We start from the raw sequence: 21,915 nt of genomic DNA, 5'->3' as shown, positions 1-21,915 counted from the left end.
TGTTTGATGCACACATATTGTATATTATGAATTCAGAACTTGAAAAAACTACCGCAGGCAATCCTATCTTGGAAAGTTTGCTATGTTCAACACTTTTCAACCAGCTATCCTTTCAAACAAAGAAGTTGGACTCACCATTAAGAAGTTAAAATATCCTCTGTTGCAAATAAAGATTATCTCGTGGAATATCCAGGAATTGGGATTTTGCTTCTGATCAGGCCTGGTCACGCATGCATTGTTGTTTAACAAGCACAGGCAGTTTAAATAGAACTTGGAATGTTTGACTGGTTTCCTTGGGAACGAACCAGCATAAAAGCAGCAGTTAACGTCTTGTACTTTGTGGAGTTTGTGAAATGTAAGTTAGTGCGCAGTTTAAATGCATTTTAGTAATCGGGTTTGTTAGAGTAATTGTTGGGAGTTTTTTTCTTGTTTTGAACAAGTAAGGAATTGTGTTGAATGAGTAAACCGTAAAAGCAAGACGCCACAAAAAAACAACAACACATATCTTGCTTACTTGAAGCTGGAATTTCTTGAAAGACTGCTACTTGTTAATTTCTTTTTCTTCCATTATATTTAAATTAAAAAATAAGTTTCTTGCACTTAGCCATGCTGGTGTATTTATAGGTAATTTCTTATAAGATGACCCAAGCAATAAAATGTGTAGTGTTTTGCTATGTTTTGAACCTCTGCTGTTTTCTAAGTGATTGAAAAGTGTTTCTTGGTAGGAAACTCAGAAATCATGTTGAAGCTCAGAATTCCAACATAACATGTGGTGGCCACATGGACCAAAAGAGAGCAGGTGGCGCTGTGCTCTAAACCACTGAGCCTCTTGGGCTTGCCAATTGGAAGGTTGACGGTTCAAATTTGTGTGACAGGGTGAGCTCCTGTTGCTCTGTCCTGGCTCCTTCCAACTTAGGAGTTCAAAAGCATATCAATGCGAGTAGATAAATACAGTAGGTACCGTTGTGGCAGGAAGGTAAATGGCGTTTCCGTGCGCTCTAGTTTCCATTACAGTCCTCCGTTGTGCCAGAAGCGGTTTAGTCATGCTGGCCACATGAGCCGTAAAGCTGTCTGTGGACAATCGCCGTCTCCCTCAGCCTGAAGTGAGATGAGCGCTGCATCCCATAGTTAACCATCCAGAGGTCGGGGTTTTTTGTTTTTTTTTACCTTTGCACATGGACCATTTCTCAACCAATCCTTGGCCAGGAGGGAAAGGATCATCTATGCAGTGTCTGGAGGCAATGGAGATCATGATCTAAGCAGAAAAGGAACTTTGGTCTTTACACTGTGGAACACTTCAAGCCACAACACACAGGATGGGCAGGCAGACCCTGTACCAGACAGTGGGTGCTATTTAGGGATATAGCAGGCTGACTAAAGGATATGATGGGTACACATTCCCACCCTTCCACTTAGAATAATTAATAATAATTTTATTATTTATACCCCACTGATTTGGCTGGCTTTAAAGACTTTTAGAAGACATCTGAAGGCAGCCCTGCATCAGGGAAGATTTTAATGTTTGACATTTTATTATGCTTTTATATGTGCTGGAAGCTGTCCAGAGTGGCTGGGAAAACCCAGCCAGATGTGTGGGGTATAAATAATAAAGTTGTTCTTGTTGTTGTCATCATTTCCATTAAATCCTATAACTTGATCCAGCCTTCATTCCCAAGGTGGATGTTATTTCCCACATAGCACAAGTAGTGATTCTTCATTTTGCCCAAGCACCCTACACCTTGAGAAATGCGAGTAGCATAGCTGGCATGTTAGTCTGAAATTTAAACAAAAGGCATTCATTTGTCTTTGCTTTTTTCAAGTAGCCCTTCTTTGAATAATAACAACAATCTAGCTTTACCACCTGAAAGTGCATTTGGATTCATGTCAGCCTACTGGTCCCTAGTAAAATAGCCATCTTAGCAGGATAGGCTTAAGGACATATACAAAATATCCATGCGGTTCTTATGACATATATTCACTAAATGCAATAGCTCGCTGCAGATGACAATATAGATAGAATAAACACATGGAGAGTGGGGCAACCATTGGCCATATCCCAAACGTCTGTGTTCATACAAAGCTGTATACGGATCCTATGTGTACAACAGATCCTACGGGTACAACTTATATGCAAGCAACCTGTACTCTGCATTTTTGTTTTTATGTACATAGACTCTGTGCACAGGTTTGGCCAGTGAGTGAAAACCTTTCTTCTCACACTCATTCTGACTGCATTTCTGCCTATATAGTCCAGTGTGACAGTCCTCTGGAGAATGAATTGGGGAAGAGAGGTGCAAAATAAAGGGAGCGTTTGTTTTGGCTGGGAGCGGTGCTGTTTTCCTGAAGAAGAGGCATTATAGTGTGGTGGGGTTAGGTCAACTGCATCCAGATATCCAGTGTGAACCAAAATACTTCCAGAACTCTTGATGGAAGACAAGAGACACCGAGATGAGTGTTTCTTTTGCTGCACCTGACCATTCTGTTTGTATGCACAGCGGTGAACATTCCTCATGGCAGGCGAGAACCAAAAAAGCAGCCTCAAGGACCTCTTAGACAGAATGGAAAAGGCCCACAAAGCTGACATTCAGCTTTACACCTCTGGCCACCTGAACCATGACAAGCTTTATAAGCCCCAGCAATGGATCAAGAACAACTTTTGGGAAAGTGCCAAAAAATCTGCACTAATCCTCACAAAAAGAACCAATTTCACAACACCCAGTGCGGTATCCAGAAAGACACAAGCTACCTTGAGCAGCTGTGTGGACTCAACACCCACACCCACCCGTGCCAAATCTGCTTCTCAGTCATGTTTTCAACCTCGGGCAATCAAGGCCAGCTACAGATCTCCAGTGAGCACTTCCCTCAATTCCACATCTTTCAAACAGCAGAGAAAGAAGGATGCTAAGGAGGCAAAGGAGGAACTGGGCATTTTTCAAGAGCAACTTATCAGGGAAGAGCTGGAGGTTCCAGAGATGAGAACGTTGAAATACAAACCGACAATTAACAGTCGGCTTTGTGCCATGGAGGAGACGAAAGATGAATACCAATTCTTTCCTTCTTACTTGGCTGGTGTGACCAGAACGGACCAGTTTCGCAAGTTCATGCAGTTTCAGAAGGATGTGATCGCAAAGCAAGATTTGCTGAAGAACGACTTTATTGGGAGCGATTCAGCAGAGCACCATGAAAGGACGTTGGCTCAGGTAAGTAAAGGGTAGTGTGGAATGAGAGAGGAACACAGGCTCCCAACACATGTAAAACTCTGGAAAAATGATAAGGGGGGGGATCAGTGTTGTGGGCAAGCCATGTATTCATCTTGAGATGATAATTGGTTGTCTATTAGTGAGAAATATCACTAGGCCTCAGCCGGGTATTCAAGCTCTCAAACCTGTCCTCTGTTAGAATGGGTTCAATTAACCAGCAGTGGTTGGTGGAGCAGGGTGGAGTGGGTTGGCTCTGCTCACCTGGCTTCCAAATGTGGAGGTTGCTGAGGGTAACCAAGAGGACAAAGGTGAAGGATAGACCCCATTGCTGTTTCCACACTACACTGACCCCACCACTTCCTCTACTCTCCCCCTCTCGGTTACTAGCAGTGATCTCCACATTGGGAAGCCAGTCTTGAGCAGTGCCACCACACCCCACTCTGCACCACCAACCACTACTGCAGCCCACTGTCCCCACAAATTCTGAATTAACCCTTCAGCAGCTTTGTAGGAACCCAGTTTAATTAGATTGTCTGGAAATGCCAAAACTGTCATGAAATTCTGCTCAATATTGATCCAGAGCAGATTCCAACGTATAGTTAGCAGAGTAAAAACTTACAGGTTTCCCCAAAAATAGACCAGAGGCAACTGTATTTCATAGGACTAATTTAGCCAGCTAGCCCTGGTGATCATCTAATTTTTATTGGATGGATTTTCCCCTAAATTGATTTTTGAATTTATGGTTATTCACACTTTTATACTGTATTTTATGCTGTTTTTTGTTGTATCACAATTAAGTGTTTTAAATTTGTTGTTAGCCACTCTGAGCCCGGTTTTCTGAACCGGGAAGGGCGGGGTATAAATAAAAATATATTATTTATTATTATTACTATCCAGCAGAGTTTTACTGCTACCAAAGGCAAATGAGCATAATGGTCACAAATCCAATACATTCCGGATCGGCACTATCCATAAGAAGTCCAATTGCAGCAGACTTGACTTAAACTTACAATAACTTATAGTAAGACTAAACCTTAACACTGTTTACAGCGCACCACACCAGAAGGAGAGACAGAAAGAGAAAGTGAAACCTAGGCTCCTTCTGGCCTTACTATTATAATAATCATGACCTTAACAGAAGAGATAACAGAACCAGTTTAAGCCAGCTGTACTTGTCTTCTCTGAAGGAGTAACCCAAACATCCTGAACCTTTTGCTTGTTTCTTTCACATGGAGAAGCTTCCAGAACTCTCTTGAATTAATTAGAATAGGAAAGATCTCTACACATCAGATCAATACTTTCTGTACCAAGAAATGTAAACTGACAAAAACTGCCACGGACTGTGGATTAGGGCTTTAAAGGCCAAAAACAACACTTTAAATTGCACCCAGAAGCTAATATGTAGCCAACACAACCGGTATAGTATCAATGAATTATGTTCTAATTCCCACAAGCATTCTAGTAGCTGCTTTCTAGCTCTTGTGGCAATCTGTCCTGACTCTCACCCAAAACACGAGGACAGAGTGAAGAGTTCTGGGCCCAGGCAAGAAGTTCAGAACAGAAAAGAAGCAATGAAGATGTCCCAATAAGTTTCCAATCCCCTCCTGCAAAACTTTCAAAGATGAGGCATGGTACACTTAGCTGCAAGAGTATCTCACCTTATGAGAAGGCTGAGTTAGTAAACATGCACTCCACCTGGGTGGGTGAGTCTGTTCCTACCTACAGAGGTGGAGTCTGGTCCTTGGTGGTGAGGCTCCATCTTCCCCTCCTGTTCAGCCTCTGCTGCCTCTGGCTCAGCCATCCTTGGTGGGTGATCAATACTGTCCTCAGCCCCAGTGAGGCTCTCCACTGAGAAGGAGGGCTAGAAGGGGAAGAACCTCTACCCCCAGTTCCCATGATTCACCCCTCCATCTGCTTTCTTCTCCGCAGCCTGAGCCTGCCAATTCATGCCTGATCCTGACAGGGCCATGGGGCTTATGAACACATTCACTGTCTGCTAACATCTAAGGAGTCAGAATAGGTGGTTGAATGAGATGTTTAGTGTTGTTACTGACGTTCCAGAAACTTTGTCCCTTGATTCCCAAAACATGAATAAAGTTTGCAAAAATTGAGAAATTATACAAAGAAACAGTTTGCATAATTTAGGCAGCAGAATCCAGCCCTTCTTGGCCTTGAATATGTATTGCCCAGGGCATGAAGGACTTTATTGGTTGCATATTTTTTTTAAAGAAAACAACAAGAACAACAAGAACAACAACAACCATGGAGTATACACAGCAAGGGAGAAGTTGGGTTCCTGGAAGAAGTAACATGATCTTTGGATACTACAGGATATAAATTGTACAAATGTTCTCTTCAGGAACTTGCTTGCCTTTCTATGAACCAAAACACCATCTGTGATGGGGCTTACAGCTCTTCCCTATTTGGAAGAGAAATTGGTTTGGAAGTGCTTGGGATCTGACTGTCTGAAATTTATATTTGGCCTGCATGCCAAAGGGATCAGATCTGAATAAACCTTGTGAATTTCCTTCTCTTCCTTTCCAGGCGCTTCGGAATATCTGCGACTGCAGCCGGCCTCATTTCAACCGGTTGCAGGCTGTTGGTGACGTTTTTGAAGATATCTGCAACAGTTCTTTGATATTTGGTGACATACTGAAGGAAGTGAAAGTATGTGCTGTCCCTAACTTTTAAGCCGGTATATCCCGAGCCCCTGGAGGCTTGCTTTGGCACCTGTGATGCCTTTAACACCGAATTCATTTTCAACTAACAGTTGCTTAGTTAACAACATCATTGTGGCTCTATGTAACTCACACAACCTCTCAATATCACACAGGATACAAAGGGATATTTGTACAAAGTTATGCTATGAAGGATGTGCATATTTCCTAGTAAATGTGCTAGAAATCCCCCCCTTCTCTAAAAGAAAAGGAAAAAAAGCCCAATTTTGGACAATTTATGAAAAAAGAAACTGCATTTATGAATTATCAAAGGAAAGGGAAAATTTCAGTGAAATTCTTATTGGTGGCTGCAGGTTTTTTTTATTATTGTGTTTAACCTGCTTTCAATGTGGCCAATGAGTTTCATGAGTGCCCTTTCATTCTATAAATAATATTTTGGGCGGTCTGCCTTCTGCAGCCTCCCTGAATTCTCACACTTCCTGAAAACCGCATGACCTCATCAGCTGGGCTTTTCTTGAAGTGCAGGAAGGCAAGAAGGGCTGCCTAACATACTAAAAGTCCTTATACATAGAATAAGTGATAGCTCTCAAATAAAATGTACAAATTAAAACTCTGGGTATCCTTTGCAGCTGACCACTAGCTTATCAAGTTTTTTCGTATCTTATAGGAAATTTTAAATGTATTTGAAGATCAGGAAGGAGTGAGGTGTCCCGCCTTTCCAAAATCACTGTGTGGGAACAAAGAACACCTAAGTGCCGTCTCTAAGCTATGTAGATATCTGATTGTCTAACTTTCTTGTTTGGCTTTACAGACTGAATATGAACTCTACATGCTGATCCTGCTGGAATCTCTCCCTACAATGCAGTACAGAGTAAAAAAATCATTGTTTGTTTTTCAATATAATGCAATGTATGAATCTGTCTGGGCCTGTCCCAGTGCTCCTTTGTTGTAAACGTAATGGATGCCACTTTCTGTCATCCACACTTCACATAACATGTGCCCCCAGTTTCAGGCAGCACAGAACTCAAGCATCCCTTACGTCTAAAGGTATAGCTGGGTTAGCCTTCTGTGTGTGCTCTATTAGGCCTCCTTAGCACTTGAAGTAGAATGAACTTAATTTATTAAACTTGTATACCGCCCTGTACCCATAGATCTCAGAGTGGTTCACAACATTAACTTTAGTATATGTATGTGTGTGTGTGTGTGTGTATAATAAATAATAAAAATAAGAACAGAAACAAACCAATAATTTCCCCTTTCCACAGCATATTTGAAAGGGCATTGAATGTCAATCAGCCAAAGTCCTGCTTGAGGAGGAAAGTTTTTGCCTGGTGCTTAAAGGTGTTTAAAAAGCAGGCAAAGAACTGAGTTAGATTTTTCTTCTTCTAGGATGTTTCTAGCACAGGGAAGCATTCTATCCCTCACCTGTAGTTCAGATTACAGATTACTCATCCTGCTGTAAGTTTGGATCTGGCCTGTGTACTGTTGTCCCGTACTGAATGTTGCTCAGTATTTGTAATTGGCCTTTATGCAGCGACATGAATCATAGGCAGTGTACACACCACACATTTAAAGTAGCCCTCTCCCCGAATTCTTGTAACTGTAATTGTAAAAGGGCTGCTGGGAATTGTAGCTCAGAGAAGGGCAAAACTACAGTTCCCAGGATTCAATGGTGTGTGTGTGTGTGTTAAATCTATGGTGTGTTAAATGTATGCACATAAACACAAACTCAAGATATGTTCTGTCACCCCAGTTAAGAATAATAGTGCAAACCGGCTTTGCTCACAGCTATGCTTCCCTCCTGCTGGAATGTCCTAATGGTTATCTTTGTTGTTCCACCACAATATAGACCTTGCAGAATGAAGTCAAAGGCATGGAGAAGAGGGCAGCGATGACTCATGAAATAGAAGAGAATAGGCAGGAGGTACAGGATCTTGTGCAGAAATCCAGACTGGCTTTAGCAAGAAATGAAGAGTAAGTTGTGTAAGTGTGAAATGTTTATACAACACACACACACAGAGCCTTAACCAGGGTAGCCAATATTCTTGTGGGTTTGATAGGCACAGCACCAAGGCCTAGACATAGATTTTGCCAAATGAATTGGCCTGCAGGGATGTGGGCAGGGAATTCAATTGGCACTTACAGGTGAACCTACCCAACCTGCAGTTTCTGAAACAGGATGTGAAGAAAACTCAGCCAACTTTTGAAATTTGCACTTCTCTGAATTTTGCGATGTGGTTCTTCAGCCACACAATGTGTTAAAATATGCATATACTAGGGTAAATGGATTGGTGAAACTAGCATATAAAAATACATGTAATAAGGGGCCATGGCTAGGCAAAAATACATAGAGTTGTGTATGTGAGGAGACAGTTGCATGAAAATGCTGCTTAATTTTCAAGAGGACCTTTTTATTATTAAAAATAATCAGAAACTGATGTGGAAATGTGCAGAACTGAATTTAAGGGTGGAAAAATGAAAAACAGAGAAACCAAAAATGGACAGATTTGCTTATATCCAGAGTTCCACACCTTCTGAATGTTCCACTATTGTCCTTCAATAATGCTATTAATGGGGCAGAAATAAGTAACTGGTACACACAGAGAGGTGTTTTTGGTGGTTGCTCCTGTTTCTGTCTTTCTTCGGTGGCTCAAAAAGTCTCACCCATTTTACCTTCTTACTTATCACATCATAATCCACTTGGCACAGAGCAAATTTTTTCGGCTGTGAATATATGTGGTGTCTTAGGCTCCAAGCCTCCACACAGTCAGGCAGCTTAACCCCTATTCATGCCAATGGGATCTAAGTACATTTGTGCAGTGCAGTTCCAAAATTACTTACTCCTAGTTGCATTCAGTTCAACAGGACTTGTTCTCTAATAACAATGTTATGGACTTGCAGGCTTAATCTCTTGCCAAAAGTCCTGGAACTTATTGGCCGTTTTCCCAGTAAAAGCAGGATGTGAACAAAGTCTGTCATGCTTTCTGCTTCTCTGTTATATCCATGAATATTCATGCCCTCAGAATGATATCAACAGTATATTATTAAAAGTAACTTTGAAACCTTGAAGGAGACTTCTTGGTTGCCTGCACTAAAATCTCGTAGGGCTCTTAAAATGATTGTGTAGACACATCCCTGATGAATCAAGGAACTCACTTTACTGTCTGGCCTTGACAAATGTTCAGAGCTGTACATGTGGATTTACAAATTGTCCCATACGATAGAACTGGGGGAAAACTATGTATGTTGCTAACCCCAGAAATTAGCACCTGCAATTTGTAGGGCTGAGTGAAGCCAACCTAGTTTGATGTGCACTTATAATAACGTCAGCCTTTGCAAGGAGTGCTTCCCCCCCCCTTTGTTTTGTTTGTCATTCACTGATATCCTGCCTTATGGCTTACGCCTGACACCCACAAAATAAAATACCCACAAAAGGTAAACATGGAAATGACTGGAGAATATGGCCCTTGTTGTTTATATTTGAGAAAAGGGCAATCAGGAGAATCTGACTGCTATCCAAGGGCTTCTGCCTTTCATTCATGCAGCTAATAAACTGGTGGGTGAGCAAACACACAGTGCACATTTGGAGTCATTTTGCATTTGGAGTAATCCTCATGTAAACACATTCAACAGGATCAGCTCTTCCACTTTTGCTTGGGTCTGGCGTATATTGTGCAAGTCTTAAAACACTGCCGCTGCCAGACTGGAATGAATTAGAGGCTTCATTTTCCTTCTTTTACATTTCAGATTAAGAAATGAATTGGAAATGGAGCTGTGGATGAGCCAGTCTTATGAAAAAATGACAGGTGAGTGGTAGCTTTGCTTTGAACAATGGGACTGATGTGTTGGATGCTTTATGGATCGTACAGAAGAACTGTAAAATCAGTGGGCATTGTCCAATGTTGCACTCTGAGCTTGACTAATATTGTGCCATAGTTCTCTACAGTGTCTTTTTTTAAATAAAATTTTATTAAGATTTTTACATTACAAAATAGAAAAAGAAAAAAAGAAAAAATACAAAATAAAAATTGTTAAAAACAATCAATCTTTTCATCGCATTATTTTTCATTTACTTGTTTCTCGGACCTCCTTGGACCTCACTTTTTTGTATTCCAATTCAATTTATTAGCTCAGCAGTTTCTTTCCCTCTTTATTCTACCCAAATCTTTAGTTCTCTACAGTGTCAGGCTGCTGAGAGAGACATCCTGCTGAGGGAAAAGCTACTTCACTCCTTTTCTCTCCTCAACCTGTTTGGCTTTTGCCTTTGGATTGCAAGGTTGCAGCTGCAATGCTCCATTCCAAATCACCATCATGTTTTTTCACCTGCAGAAAAGGAACGGAAGGAGGCGTCCAAAGCACAGACTCCTGTCCTTTCCAACGCTGAGCTACTTGCATCCTTGCGGTGTCAAGTTATCACGACATGGGAGGAAATCCAAGCAATGCAAAAAGAAATTAAAGAAACGATGGCGGTTGCTGGCATCGCCAACATCCGAGAAAAGACCGTTAAAGAATTAGAGGTAAGATCCAAGGGTATAATGAAAAGGTAGGTGGGGATATCACCATGTTCCATTCTGTTGAAGGTGGTATGCCTTAGTTTTATGTTTTTGGGCTCTGTGATTCCGTGCAAGGTTGTGATCTTGCAAGTTTTGCCTGAAAACATGTGTTTGGGGGCTCTGTGAGCTCACACAGGTCACATGACTCACACAGGAGCACAGCTGGGAAGACACACATCCTGATTTCCAGCAGCAACAAGTTGGAGAGTGTTAAGTTGTGGGCGAACATATCAGACGACACAGCGATTCTTCCAAAGCAGCTCTTTATTTATAAGCTGGAACTGAACTGAACTGAGGAGCTCAGTCAGCCTGCTTATATAGAGCTCCACTAGAATGCAACAGTAACCATTTTCTGTAACTAGCCAATCACTGAACGTCACTTTTGATCCTTCATTTGTATACAAACTATCCAATCACTGAACATCACTTTCGATCCTTCATTTGCATAACTATCTACAGTATCCCCCTGCTGGCCCAGGGTGAGAACTTCAGTACATAACAGAGAGTATGCAATTAAACACACACACATCCACTAAAACATGCAGATTGTTAAAATAAGAACACCACAGCACCAGTCCTTTCTTTAAGAAACAGCCACTTCCCAAAAGCCTGTTTGAACAAGAAAGTCTTCACCTGCCAGAAAATAACAAGGAGAGAGCCAGTATAACTTTTCTTGGAAGGGAGTGCCAAAGTCTGGGAGCAGCCACCAAGAAGGCCCTCTCTCGTGGCCCTACCAAGCGTACTTTGGTTAAGGCTAACCACAGCTTAGGGTATGGATGTACTGCTAAACTGTGGCTAGCTGAAATCAGAATCAAAAGTGAAGCAAAAGTTTACAATCTTCTCATTGGAGGGAGAAACTCACAAACAAAATGAACTGTGTCAATATTTCAGGGCATTCTAGAAAAGGAACAATGGCTAGGAATAGTGAATGAATCCATGACAAAGGAAAGGGGATGATCATCTCTTCTTATTGTTTTTCTTTCTTTCACATTTTACATATATCTGAGCAGATAGCAATGTATGTAGGTGTAAAACATGAGCTTCCTGTTATGTTATTTGAACAGTGACAAACTGCCCCTCAACATTTTATTTGCCTCTTGTGCAATACCAAGCAAGATGATAATACTAGCTCAGACAGAGCTTAGCAGCACCTCCCCACAATCCGGAAGGTGATTTTTTAAAAAAACGTGTAAGGGATTCTGGACAAACTTACAGGAAGCTTGCAAGTATAAAAATGGTTTGAAAGTATTAAAAATGGGGGGGGGTGTCCAATATTGAATTCGTAGTGCTGCTCTTTACTTTTTGGCATTCTTATGATTCTATAGGATTATGACTTTAGCAAAATATTACAGTCTTTACTGATCAAAAAAGATGGCAAGACATTTAAGAAGGTGCATATTTATGATTTTTTACAGGGTGAAGCATCAAAGCTCCAGGCATCTAACAAGTTTCTTAAAAAACAAATAGGAGTAAGTTTGTTTCATTTTTAGTCAAATACATCCATTCAATACATCAAAAACTGCATCATTAGAAAAGGTACTTGCCCTACGGCTACTAAATGTTTTGGAAAATGGTTTATCTGTCTGTCTGTTCTTTATGGGTTCAGATACCTCGTGAGATATCATTGTTTGATGTGACTGATCCCAAGATGAAGGAGTGGGTTTTGGCCCATGTTTGGACACTACTGTCCAAACTACTGGGTGCTACTACTGGGTGCCATTTTGAATCAGGATGGTGGACTGAAATATTCCAGACCACACTGCAGCAGTCTGGGGTTTTGTCAGGGGGTGAGGCATTGGACAGGAAGAAGGAGAGGCAGGCAGACTCTACAAAGAGCAGTGTGGGACTTTTTGCAAAAGGGCTTTCAATCAGCCCATGCTGCGCTTTCTCACTAGGATAATTACATTATCCACTTATAAATTTCAGGCTGGGTACTTTTCACAAGTCTACTATATATTTTCTGCCTACTATGCATTTGGACAATGCTTAACTAGCATGATAGTTCCTGAAACAAAAAACAAACAAACAAAACAGATTTCTATCTATGTTTAGATACAGTTGGGTGCCATTTTGAATCAAGATGGCAAACTGAACTTTCCAACACTGCACTGATTTTAACCATTGAGTTCAAAACTTTTTTGGTTTCTTAGAATTCCCGAGCTGTGCCATGTGCAGAGCTGATACCACCAACATTTACATATATAGACCTATATATATGGCACTCATTTCATCAGTATATGTACGTCAGCATCATTAAGTCACATATATAAATATCTATAAGTTCTATATGTAAACAAATAGCTATGAATAGGCATTACATATCTTTATCAGTCATCTGTGAATTGTGTGGATGTATATATATATATATATTTTTATAAATTTTTATTAGTTTTCCAACATAAAATAAGACACATCACAACACACAATACATAAACAAACAAACATATAAACACGTATAACTTCATAACCTCTTTTTCTTGAGCCAAATTTCAATACTTCCCCATGCCTCCCTTTCCTGCATCCCTATTTCAACTTTTTCAGCAACCCCTGATCTCAATTACTTATGGTTCACTTTCTTTAATCGTTTTTCTCTTACCCAATCATTTACCACTGCAAATCTATTTTACATTACCCATGGCATTTTAGCACTCATTAATTTTACAACAGTTCTTAAGATAAAGTTTAAATTTCTTCCAATCTTCTTCCACCGTCTCTTTCCCTTGGTCACGGATTCTGCCCGTCATCTCAGCCAGTCCCATATAGTCAATCACCTTCGTCTGCCACTCTTCCAGCGTGGGTAGTTCTTGTGTCTTCCAATACTTTGCTAAAAGAACTCTTGCTGCTGTTGTAGCATACATAAAGAACGTCCTATCTTTCTTTGACACCAATTGGCCTACCATGCCCAGGAGAAAAGCCTCTGGTTTCTTATGAAAGGTACACTTAAGAACCTTCTTAATTTCATTATAGATCATTTCCCAGAAGACCTTAATCCTGGGGCACGTCCACCAAAGGTGATAGAAAGTACCTTCAGTTTCATTACATTTCCAACATTTATTATTGGGCAAATGCGTGGATGTATATTATATCAACCAATTTGTTTCGAGTAAAGAATCTGTCTCATTTTGTGTTTCTCAGGATGCTGAACAGACAATCACAAGTGCATTACAGAGGCAGAAGCTTAGTGAGAAAAGCCAGCGGTGAGTCTGAACCTTTTAATAATAAACTAGTAAAGGTAAAGGGACCCCTGATCATTAGGTCCAGTCGTGGCCGACTCTGGGGTTGCGGCGCTCATCTCGCTTTATTGGCCGAGGGAGCCGGCGTACAGCTTCCGGGTCATGTGGCCAGCATGACAAAGCTGCTTCTGGCAAATCAGAGCAGCGCACAGAAACGCCGTTTACCTTCCTGCCAGAGCGGTACCTATTTACCTACTTACACTTTGACATGTTTTCAAACTGCTAGGTTGGCAGGAGCAGGGACCGAACAATGGGAGCTCACCCCGTCGCGGGGATTCGAACTGCCAACCTTCTGATCGGCAAGTCCTAGGCTCTGTGGTTTAACCCACAGCGCCAGCCGCGTCCCTCAATAATAAACTAGGCGAGCCTGAGCTCACTCAGAGTAACCTAGGGCTTAACTATGGAGTGCATTCAGCAAGAGCAGATGAGAGTGACCCTGAACAACAGCATTTCTCTCATTACTGAGTAAATGTAGAGTCCCTGCACATCAGGCATTGGAAAAAACGTCCCCGGATCAGAAGGCGGTGCTTCCACATAAATCCGAGTTCCATAATATTTTATTTTTTAACAAATCTTGAGGACTGAAGCCAGATATTGCTCTGTTCTTTATACTACCTGCCACAGATTGGTTATGGAATCCCCCTTACATTATATTTACATCGTGCACATGCACACAAAAACATTAAGCAAGGCTGCAGTCTTCTGGACACTTATCTGGAAATAAGTCCCCTTGAACTCTGTGGAGTTTACTTTGAGTTACACCTACATAGGGACATGTGCCATGTTAGGGATTGTGAGGAGAGCACACACGATGTATTCAGTCAAGGGACTTGTGCCAGCCACCCAAACTGCAGCAAACAATCACTGTTTGTGACAATCTGTGGTGATGACCCTTTGAAAGGCCTTATACCAACATAACTGATTGCTCTACAGTTGTGAGGTGATCAAACAGTAGCTCTCTCTGGGACAACTGGTGTGAGAGCTTTCGGTAAGTGCAGAAAAATTAAAAAAAGCCATCAGAGGATGGTCACCAAAAGATTATTTCTAGCCAAACTTCCATTCATCCATTTGTTAGTCGCTAACAGTCAGTGAAGGGATTTTGTAAAGATGGAGAAAAACGTGCTGTTATTCAGCACCATGAAGAGAAAAGCTAAGCCTGCTCTGCCTTGATGACATCGGAAAAGGAAAATGCAGAAGAATATGAACAGCTCATTTTCCTGCAAGAATAATGGAATTTGTTATGTCAGAAGTTAAAAAAACCCAAACCAAACCACAGTGGTGTTATTTTAAAATCATTGAAATATGGCTATCCTAGAGGTTATTGGCAATAAAATATTAAGGCAATTAGCAGCAGATAATAGTGGGATACAAGGTTAATTAGTCTCTTTTATAGGCTGTTAATTATTAAAAGTAATTAGCCGGGAGACAGTTAAAGAAATGCCCTTACTAAATATTTTTTAATGTGTTAAACTTTTAAGACGATTTCCAATTTTGCTCCCAGTGAAAGTGCGCGTTCAGATTCCTTTAAATTGTACCATGCCTTGGTGATATTTGCATAATAAGACAGTTTATAAATGAGGGTGCTCCCAAATTTTGCCCTCCTTTTATTATGATTCTCATTTTGGGAGCTGGCGTCAGTCTCCTTCATTATAGATTAGGGAATTTGAAAGGCTGTGAGGAGCCTGAGAATCAAAGTCTGTCTGGGAGGCATAATTGAAGGAGGGTGTCTAATTGCGTGAAGTCAGAACTGGATCATCTCCCCCCCCTGCCCTTAGTGCTCAGAAGCTTATTTAAATGGCATTAATTAGCGGCAAGGCACAGATTAATAACGAGACTATTCAGTCCCCAAAGGAGCAACTTATTGGGTGCTCTGTGATGTTATCTGCTGAACTGAAGGCAAAATGTGTGACTAAGTCAATATTTACCTGCACAAAATATACCCAGCTGGCTTAGCTCTTGTTACCAACTCTCCGTAATATAGAATCACACATAGCCCAACCCACCCATGAACCTAAGAAAGAACTAGAGGAACGAATCAGATCCATATCCAGATGTGCATTGGAATGAATGTGCTTGCATGTATGGATACTGCCTGTCCACACTGAATTGCTTTCAGTAGCCCACACATTTGAAACACACATCTCCAGCCATATTTTGATACAATGGGTTATGCATAAATCCTGTATCTTCACTGAAACTGGGATTAGATTAGGATATTAGAGTTGGAATGGACTACAGAGGAATATTCTTATATTTCTATTCACTCCCTAAATCAACATATGCAAGCTCGAATGTTATTATTATTATTGCTGCTGCTGCTGTTAGTGTTAAATTTCTTTATCCTACACTCTACCTTTGAGATGTCCAAAGTAGTTTTCATTGGGGTCACATGCAATCCCCCATCCAGTGGCTCAGGGGACATACTAGATAGAGAAGAGGTGCATTGCAGAAAAGTCCCTGCTAACAAAAAAGCTCCTGAAGACTTTGTCAGCTTCAACCCAGGTAGGAACTAGCACTTGTAGAAGATGAACACCCTTGGCCTCATCCAGGCTTCCCTTTGTGCCATGTTTCTAAGCACAGTCTGTGCTTTAAAGCTCTGTGTCTAAACACTTTTTTGTTGTTGTTTTTTTGCCCCAGCGCTTTCCCCATTGAAACCCACTCTTACCTACTCTTACCACTGAATCAGGGCAAATGACAACCCACAGAAAACCCAATTTTGCTGTTTGTTCTGATTCAGCTGTGGAAATCAGCGGGGGCAGGGGAGCTGTCCAACCCAGAGCTTGAAAGTGCAGATCTTTGCCTAGAAAGCAGAGACACTGAGTTCCGCCCAGCATGGGGGGGAGGCTTGGCGTGTGACATCACACATGTGATGCACACATGTGATGTCATGCATGTCAGGAGGAGCCTGCGAGTCCTGATGAGGCCCACCACAACCATGAGGGGGGACAATGAGGCCCGCCACCGCTATGGAGAGGCCCGGCAAGCCCGCCACCATCGCAGGGAGGCCTGGCAAGCCCAAGCCCCTCAAGATGGGGGGGGGACTTAACTCCACCCAACATACTTTGGGGGGGATAGAATTGGTGTGGGGCAAAAGGTAAGTATGGAGGAGCCCTAAGAGCCCATCTTCCAAACATGCTCTCACTATAAGGAGGACTCTCTGTATAGATGGCATCATGACAGGAACATTCTGGAACAGTCTTGGAGACCACAAAAGACACAGAACATTGCTTCTCCACAGAACATTGCTTCATGTCTTATGAAGTAAATGAATGAAAGAATTAATTTATTATGAACACAGACCAGAAATACAGACATATATGGCAATAGAGAACAGGTAAATAGGTTAAAATTAAACTCTATAAATACTATTTACACGGTAAATAGTACAGATATAAAACAATAGAAATATGTAGGATAAAACCTTAACCGCTAATTTAAAATATGTGTGCTAAGACATTGGCCTTTGGATTCATTCAGGGCTTTTCTCCTTAACTGTATAGCAACAGCAGCAGCAGCAGCAGCAGCAGCAGCACAGAATTTAGTCACTTTTGAGGTAATCTCTGGTTCCCTGTTCTCTATTAGATATTTTAAGTTGTGGTCATCAGATCTGCTTGGGATTCGCTGCATGATTGGGGTGATAAATACTGAAAGTATATCTCTGTAATAATGGCAGTATAGTAGGACATGAATAACAGTTTCAACTTCCTTCCAACTGCATGGGCATATTCGCTCTGAATATGGGAGGGCATTGAATCTGGCAAGGGTAAAAGATCTTCTAAATTTGACTCTTTCTAGCTTAGATAAGTGAACAGTTGACAATTTCTCCCCCGTAGATTGTCTAGTGCTAAATCAACATGGACTAGTGAGAAGATGGGAGAGCAAATTACTCTTTCCCCACAACATTTGAGGCTACTCTTTAATAAAAAAGTAGAGAACAGTTTGGTGGGGTGCTTCAGCCAAATACTTGCCACAGTGGGTTTTAGCCACAAGTGTGTTGTTGTTTTCATTTGTTTTTAGGCATCTGTGGGGGATGGTGGAGGACTTCTTGACACCTGAAGGAACAGAAAGATGCTTTGTGCCACTAGAACAATCATCTTCTGATGATTCTTTGTGATAAGAACGAAACAGTACTGTGAAAAATGAATGATGAGAGATATTTGAACTTGTGCATTGTATGCTACTTGAAAAAACAAACATACCAGAAATATGTCTCTATTCTTTAGCATATGTGAACATGTATTATGACTCTATAAAATGCTAATTTGGTTTCCCATAGGTTGCTTCTTGTTCACACCATACATTTAAAGCCCTACGATACCACATTCACACCATACATTTAAAGCCCTACGATAGCACTTTAAACAGTCATGTCTTCACCCAAAGAATTCTGGGAGCTGCAGTTTGCAAAGGGTACAAAAAACAGTTAGGAGACCCCTCTCCCTCTCCCAGAGCTACATTTCACAGTTCCTTTTGAAGAGGGGTTGATTATTAAACCACATATATATGATTTCATCTAAAAGGGAAGGGAATTTAGGCCGACTTTAGAAAAAGGTTTAAAGAATAAGCAATGATGTATAAATATGAAGTCTATAAGGCAAAATTGATTTTTTAAAAAAAGAACTAAATATAAAAAGGTTTAAAAATAGGGACAAGAACTTGCTGAACCAACAATCTGAACTGGAATACAATAGGGAGAGGTGTGGGGAAGTCAGGGAAATATGTTATAGAAAATAAGGATTGTGAACTTTATGTGTTTTTAAACCTTTTTTGTTTTTTCTCTTTTTTGATTTTTTATTGTATTATGGTGGAAAATCTTAATAAATATCTTTTTTTAAAAAATAAAATTACTAGGCACTTTTCAAGAATTAGAAAACACGGGCTTGCTATTGAAATATAGATACTGTAGCCATCCGTTACATGCCACGTCAATGGTACTGGCTTTCCCCAGAGATCCTGTAATTGCAGTTTAGTGAGGCAGGCTTTTAAAAACTTCCAGCCTGCCAAACTGCAGATCCTAGAGTTCTCTGGGGAGAGGAATCAACTATCAAACCCAGTCCAAGGCCACAATCCAACAGGGTATTATGTGCACTGAAATCTGCTGCTTTGAAGTTTGCAATGTAGATCTACCCAAAGATAATCCCCCACCAAGTTTTGTGGACCAGAGTCTAAATTTATCTAACTGCATTGCTGGATCCACTGCTTCACATCAAACTCCCAGAGAGAGTTTGATGCAACTCTGCACTCCTGTACACCTTCAAGTGAGTCAGAGCTCCCTCTCCCACCCATTCCCTCCCTCCCTCCCTCTCTCTCTCTCTCTCTCTCTCTCTCTCTCTCTCCATGCTGCTGACAGCTACCTGTCAAGACAGATCTCCAGGTATCTCTTAACCATTATCTCCCTTCAAGAGACATCAAAGAGCATTCTGGACTATCAACCTGCAATCTGTCTGACAAAGAAATGCCTCACAATATTACAACATCTGAAGGCACAGTCCAAAGTACAGCACTTGTAAGTCCATCGAGTCCAGTGGGGAAGAGATTTTAGAGAACATTAACTTGCCCACTGAAATCAAGCAGATTTTAAAAATGCTATATATTGGATCATATCCAGAACGATGCATTGGTGTGCATGTGATATATGCTTAGAAATAAACGGCTAGGACTGATAAAAGATATTAACAGCACAATGTGTAATCCCTGCATTCTGCAACAAAAATAGCACCAGATTTGTAATAAACTATGCAAATCAGATTAATACCCCTAAATTTAATAAAGTGATTTGTTTCCATTATATACCTTTTTACTTGGCTCACCACAGCCACGGCTTACTTGAAAGTATAGAGCAAAGGTCTGGATACTGGGACCAGTGGCGTAGCGTGGGTTGTCAGCACCCGGGGCAAGGCAAGTAATTTGCGCCCCCTAACCCATGGATTTTAGTAGGGGCAGAGAGCTGTGAGTGCGAGCGCGCCCCCCCAGATGTTGCGCCCGGTGCGGCTGGCCCCCCCTGCACACCCACGCTACGCCACTGACTGGGACAACACGGGAGCAGTCACAAAGTTGGGCAAAGTGGTGTCCAAGTGCTGTTCCCGTCCATAACTGATAAAGGCCGCCTGAGGAAAATCTAAGAAATGTGGAGCAGCTCCTGTCAGATGCTGAGGAAGGTGAGTGGATGGGTGGTGAGGACTGGAGAAGCCACCACACCCTCCTTCCTTCACTTCTTGCCTGGATTAAGCCTCAGCTTTTTTCTACATCCAGGCCTTGGTTGATTTCAGAGACAGGTTTTGGACTTCAAGTACTTTCCCAAGTATGATGGAAGGGAACTGGGGGCTTCATCAGCATATCAGTGGCACCCAGCATCCAACCTGTCAGACAAGCTCTGTCTGTGGTTTCGTGTGGATGTTGAATAACATGGGGAAAGGCAAGATAAAGCTTTGCATAGACAGTGTTTACTGTTGTTTTATTTTTATTTTTATGTAGTTGTTGCATATCATATGCTCTAATGTAAACAAAGATATATGCAACTGCGTTATACAGTTCAAAGAGGAAAATGTGTGCATTATTAACATAATTATCTCTGGCACATGGGCCCCTGCTGTGTCCCAAAAGTGTGGCCTGGGTGATTTGGTTGGTTGCTGCTGTGTGCAGGCTCCTTGGCCAAATCAGGAAGAAAGTTTGTTTAACCACTAACTCAGCTTACGGTGAGTTTCTACCGGAACAGCTGAAGACAATACAAAGGCAAAAGCAAAATTTCTCTGTTGGGTTTCTTTAATGAGATATATGCACTCTTACTTTTAACAGACACAATCCTACTTTTGATTCTCCTGTGCTGGATTCTGTGATGCACCATGTATAACAAATGCATTTCAATTGCATTTCATCCCACTTAGGCATTACAACAGCTCTGGCTATGCTCGTTTTTTTCAGAAACAGCTCATTTATTTTCAAATATCCACTAGATGGCAGTGGAATCCAAGTGATTGCACAATACACAAATAGAAAAAAACGATGTTAAATATATAAAGAAACTTTTAAAAAAGGCAGTAGCTCTCATGAAATTTGAACTGATATGTTGTTCCTTACTTGTAGTACTTGGATGACCTCTGAGTGTATAATAAGAGAAGACTGTGTAAACATTATGATTGTTCTAAATGTGGTGAATTTTCATGGGACTGACTACTATACCAACTGAGGATGTGGATGGAGGCGAGCACATTTGAATATTCCTTGCATGCGGGAGGCTGGCAGATTGCAGAGATGATTAGGTGGCAACACTTAGGTCTTGGTTATGCTTTTTACATAGGCAACATTCAAGAATGCAGTCTGTGCTGCCTGCATCCTGAAGTGATACAGTCCAGGAGGACAGCTGTCACTAAAGTGACAGAAGAATGCACTGCAGTGTCACTTTGTCCCATTAGAAATGCAGAACGGAAGAGCTACATCGTTTTGTGAGCTCGAGTAGTCATTCCACTTCTGGGAGAGCTCATGTGCCTTCAGTTGCTTTAGGGCTGGCAGGAAAAGCTTCTCCCACCTCTTTTTATTTTTATTTTTATTGCATTTATGTCCCATGGTGGCATCCATGGTCTCTCCCTCTCTCCATTTTATTCTCACCACAATCCTGTGAGGCAGGTTAGGCAGCGACTGGCTTCATGGCTGAGTGGGGATTTGAACTCTGGCCTCTCAGGTCCTGGTCTAACACTCCACCCACTATGCCACCCTGCCTCTCTTGACACCTGGCATCTGGCTTCAGGGTGGCTCAGCAGTTTACTTGAGCCAGAACCCAACAGATCAAGGATTTATTTGTTCTTTTTTTTTAAAAAAAAAAGAACTAAAAGGATGTTTGCAGCTAGGATGACCTGACTTTCAGAGATTCTCTTATAAGCCTTGAAATTAACTGATGGATGTAGGCAAGCTGCAGCACTACCCCAGCCTAACCTACCTGATAGGGTTGTTGTGGTGATTAAATAAGGGGGGGGAGGACCATTCACCCCACAGTGAGCTCCCTGAAGAAAAAGGTTGACTGGAAATTCCATCCATCAATATCTGCTGAGGTTTGAGTTGGGAACCTTTGGATCTGTCTGCTGCACCACTGAACTGTGTATTACAGTAACCGCCCATGTAACTTGACACCCTCGGGGGGGGAATCACTTCACAAAATTGGCTATCAAGCATTTAGGGGGGGTGGATCAGGAATACCTTTGGGAGTAGGGGTTAGATTTTTTTAAAAGCCATTATTAGATTAATCTATTGAGCGTTA

The 21,915-nt window shown here is 41.4% G+C and overlaps 1 protein-coding gene and 1 long non-coding RNA gene across 5 annotated transcripts in view; one reads left to right on the top strand and one right to left on the bottom strand.

Moving 5' to 3' along the window:
- Positions 1-263, bottom strand: part of LOC128410734 (uncharacterized) — a 2,373-nt gene extending 2,110 nt beyond the window's left edge. Inside the window, exon 1 of the long non-coding RNA XR_008329597.1 lies at positions 136-263. This is a non-coding gene — a long non-coding RNA (uncharacterized LOC128410734). The remainder of the gene's footprint in view (positions 1-135) is intronic.
- An 18-nt stretch (positions 264-281) lies between these two features.
- The window catches only part of C3H6orf118 (chromosome 3 C6orf118 homolog), a 42,282-nt gene continuing 20,648 nt past the window's right edge, over positions 282-21,915 (top strand). For 2 of the 4 annotated variants that reach the window (XR_008329596.1, XR_008329595.1), the window contains exons 1-9: positions 283-355; positions 2,496-3,200; positions 5,745-5,867; positions 6,690-6,749; positions 7,728-7,852; positions 9,626-9,684; positions 10,208-10,395; positions 11,847-11,900; positions 13,567-13,628. Coding sequence is in view for 2 of the 4 variants with exons in the window: in XM_053382363.1 (XP_053238338.1) it covers positions 2,511-3,200; positions 5,745-5,867; positions 6,690-6,749; positions 7,728-7,852; positions 9,626-9,684; positions 10,208-10,395; positions 11,847-11,900; positions 13,567-13,628; positions 17,682-17,778 (1,458 nt within the window). In the remaining 2 variants the exon portion in view is untranslated. Of the gene's footprint in view, positions 356-2,495; positions 3,201-5,744; positions 5,868-6,689; positions 6,750-7,727; positions 7,853-9,625; positions 9,685-10,207; positions 10,396-11,846; positions 11,901-13,566; positions 13,629-17,681; positions 17,827-21,915 lie in introns of those variants that run through there. The other 2 variants (XM_053382363.1, XM_053382365.1) reach the window with 2 other exon arrangements.

The sequence above is a fragment of the Podarcis raffonei genome, chromosome 3 (assembly GCF_027172205.1).
Source record: "Podarcis raffonei isolate rPodRaf1 chromosome 3, rPodRaf1.pri, whole genome shotgun sequence".
NCBI lineage: Eukaryota > Metazoa > Chordata > Lepidosauria > Squamata > Lacertidae > Podarcis > Podarcis raffonei.
Note: the sequence above shows the minus strand (reverse complement) of the source record. Positions and strands in the feature narration are given on the sequence as shown.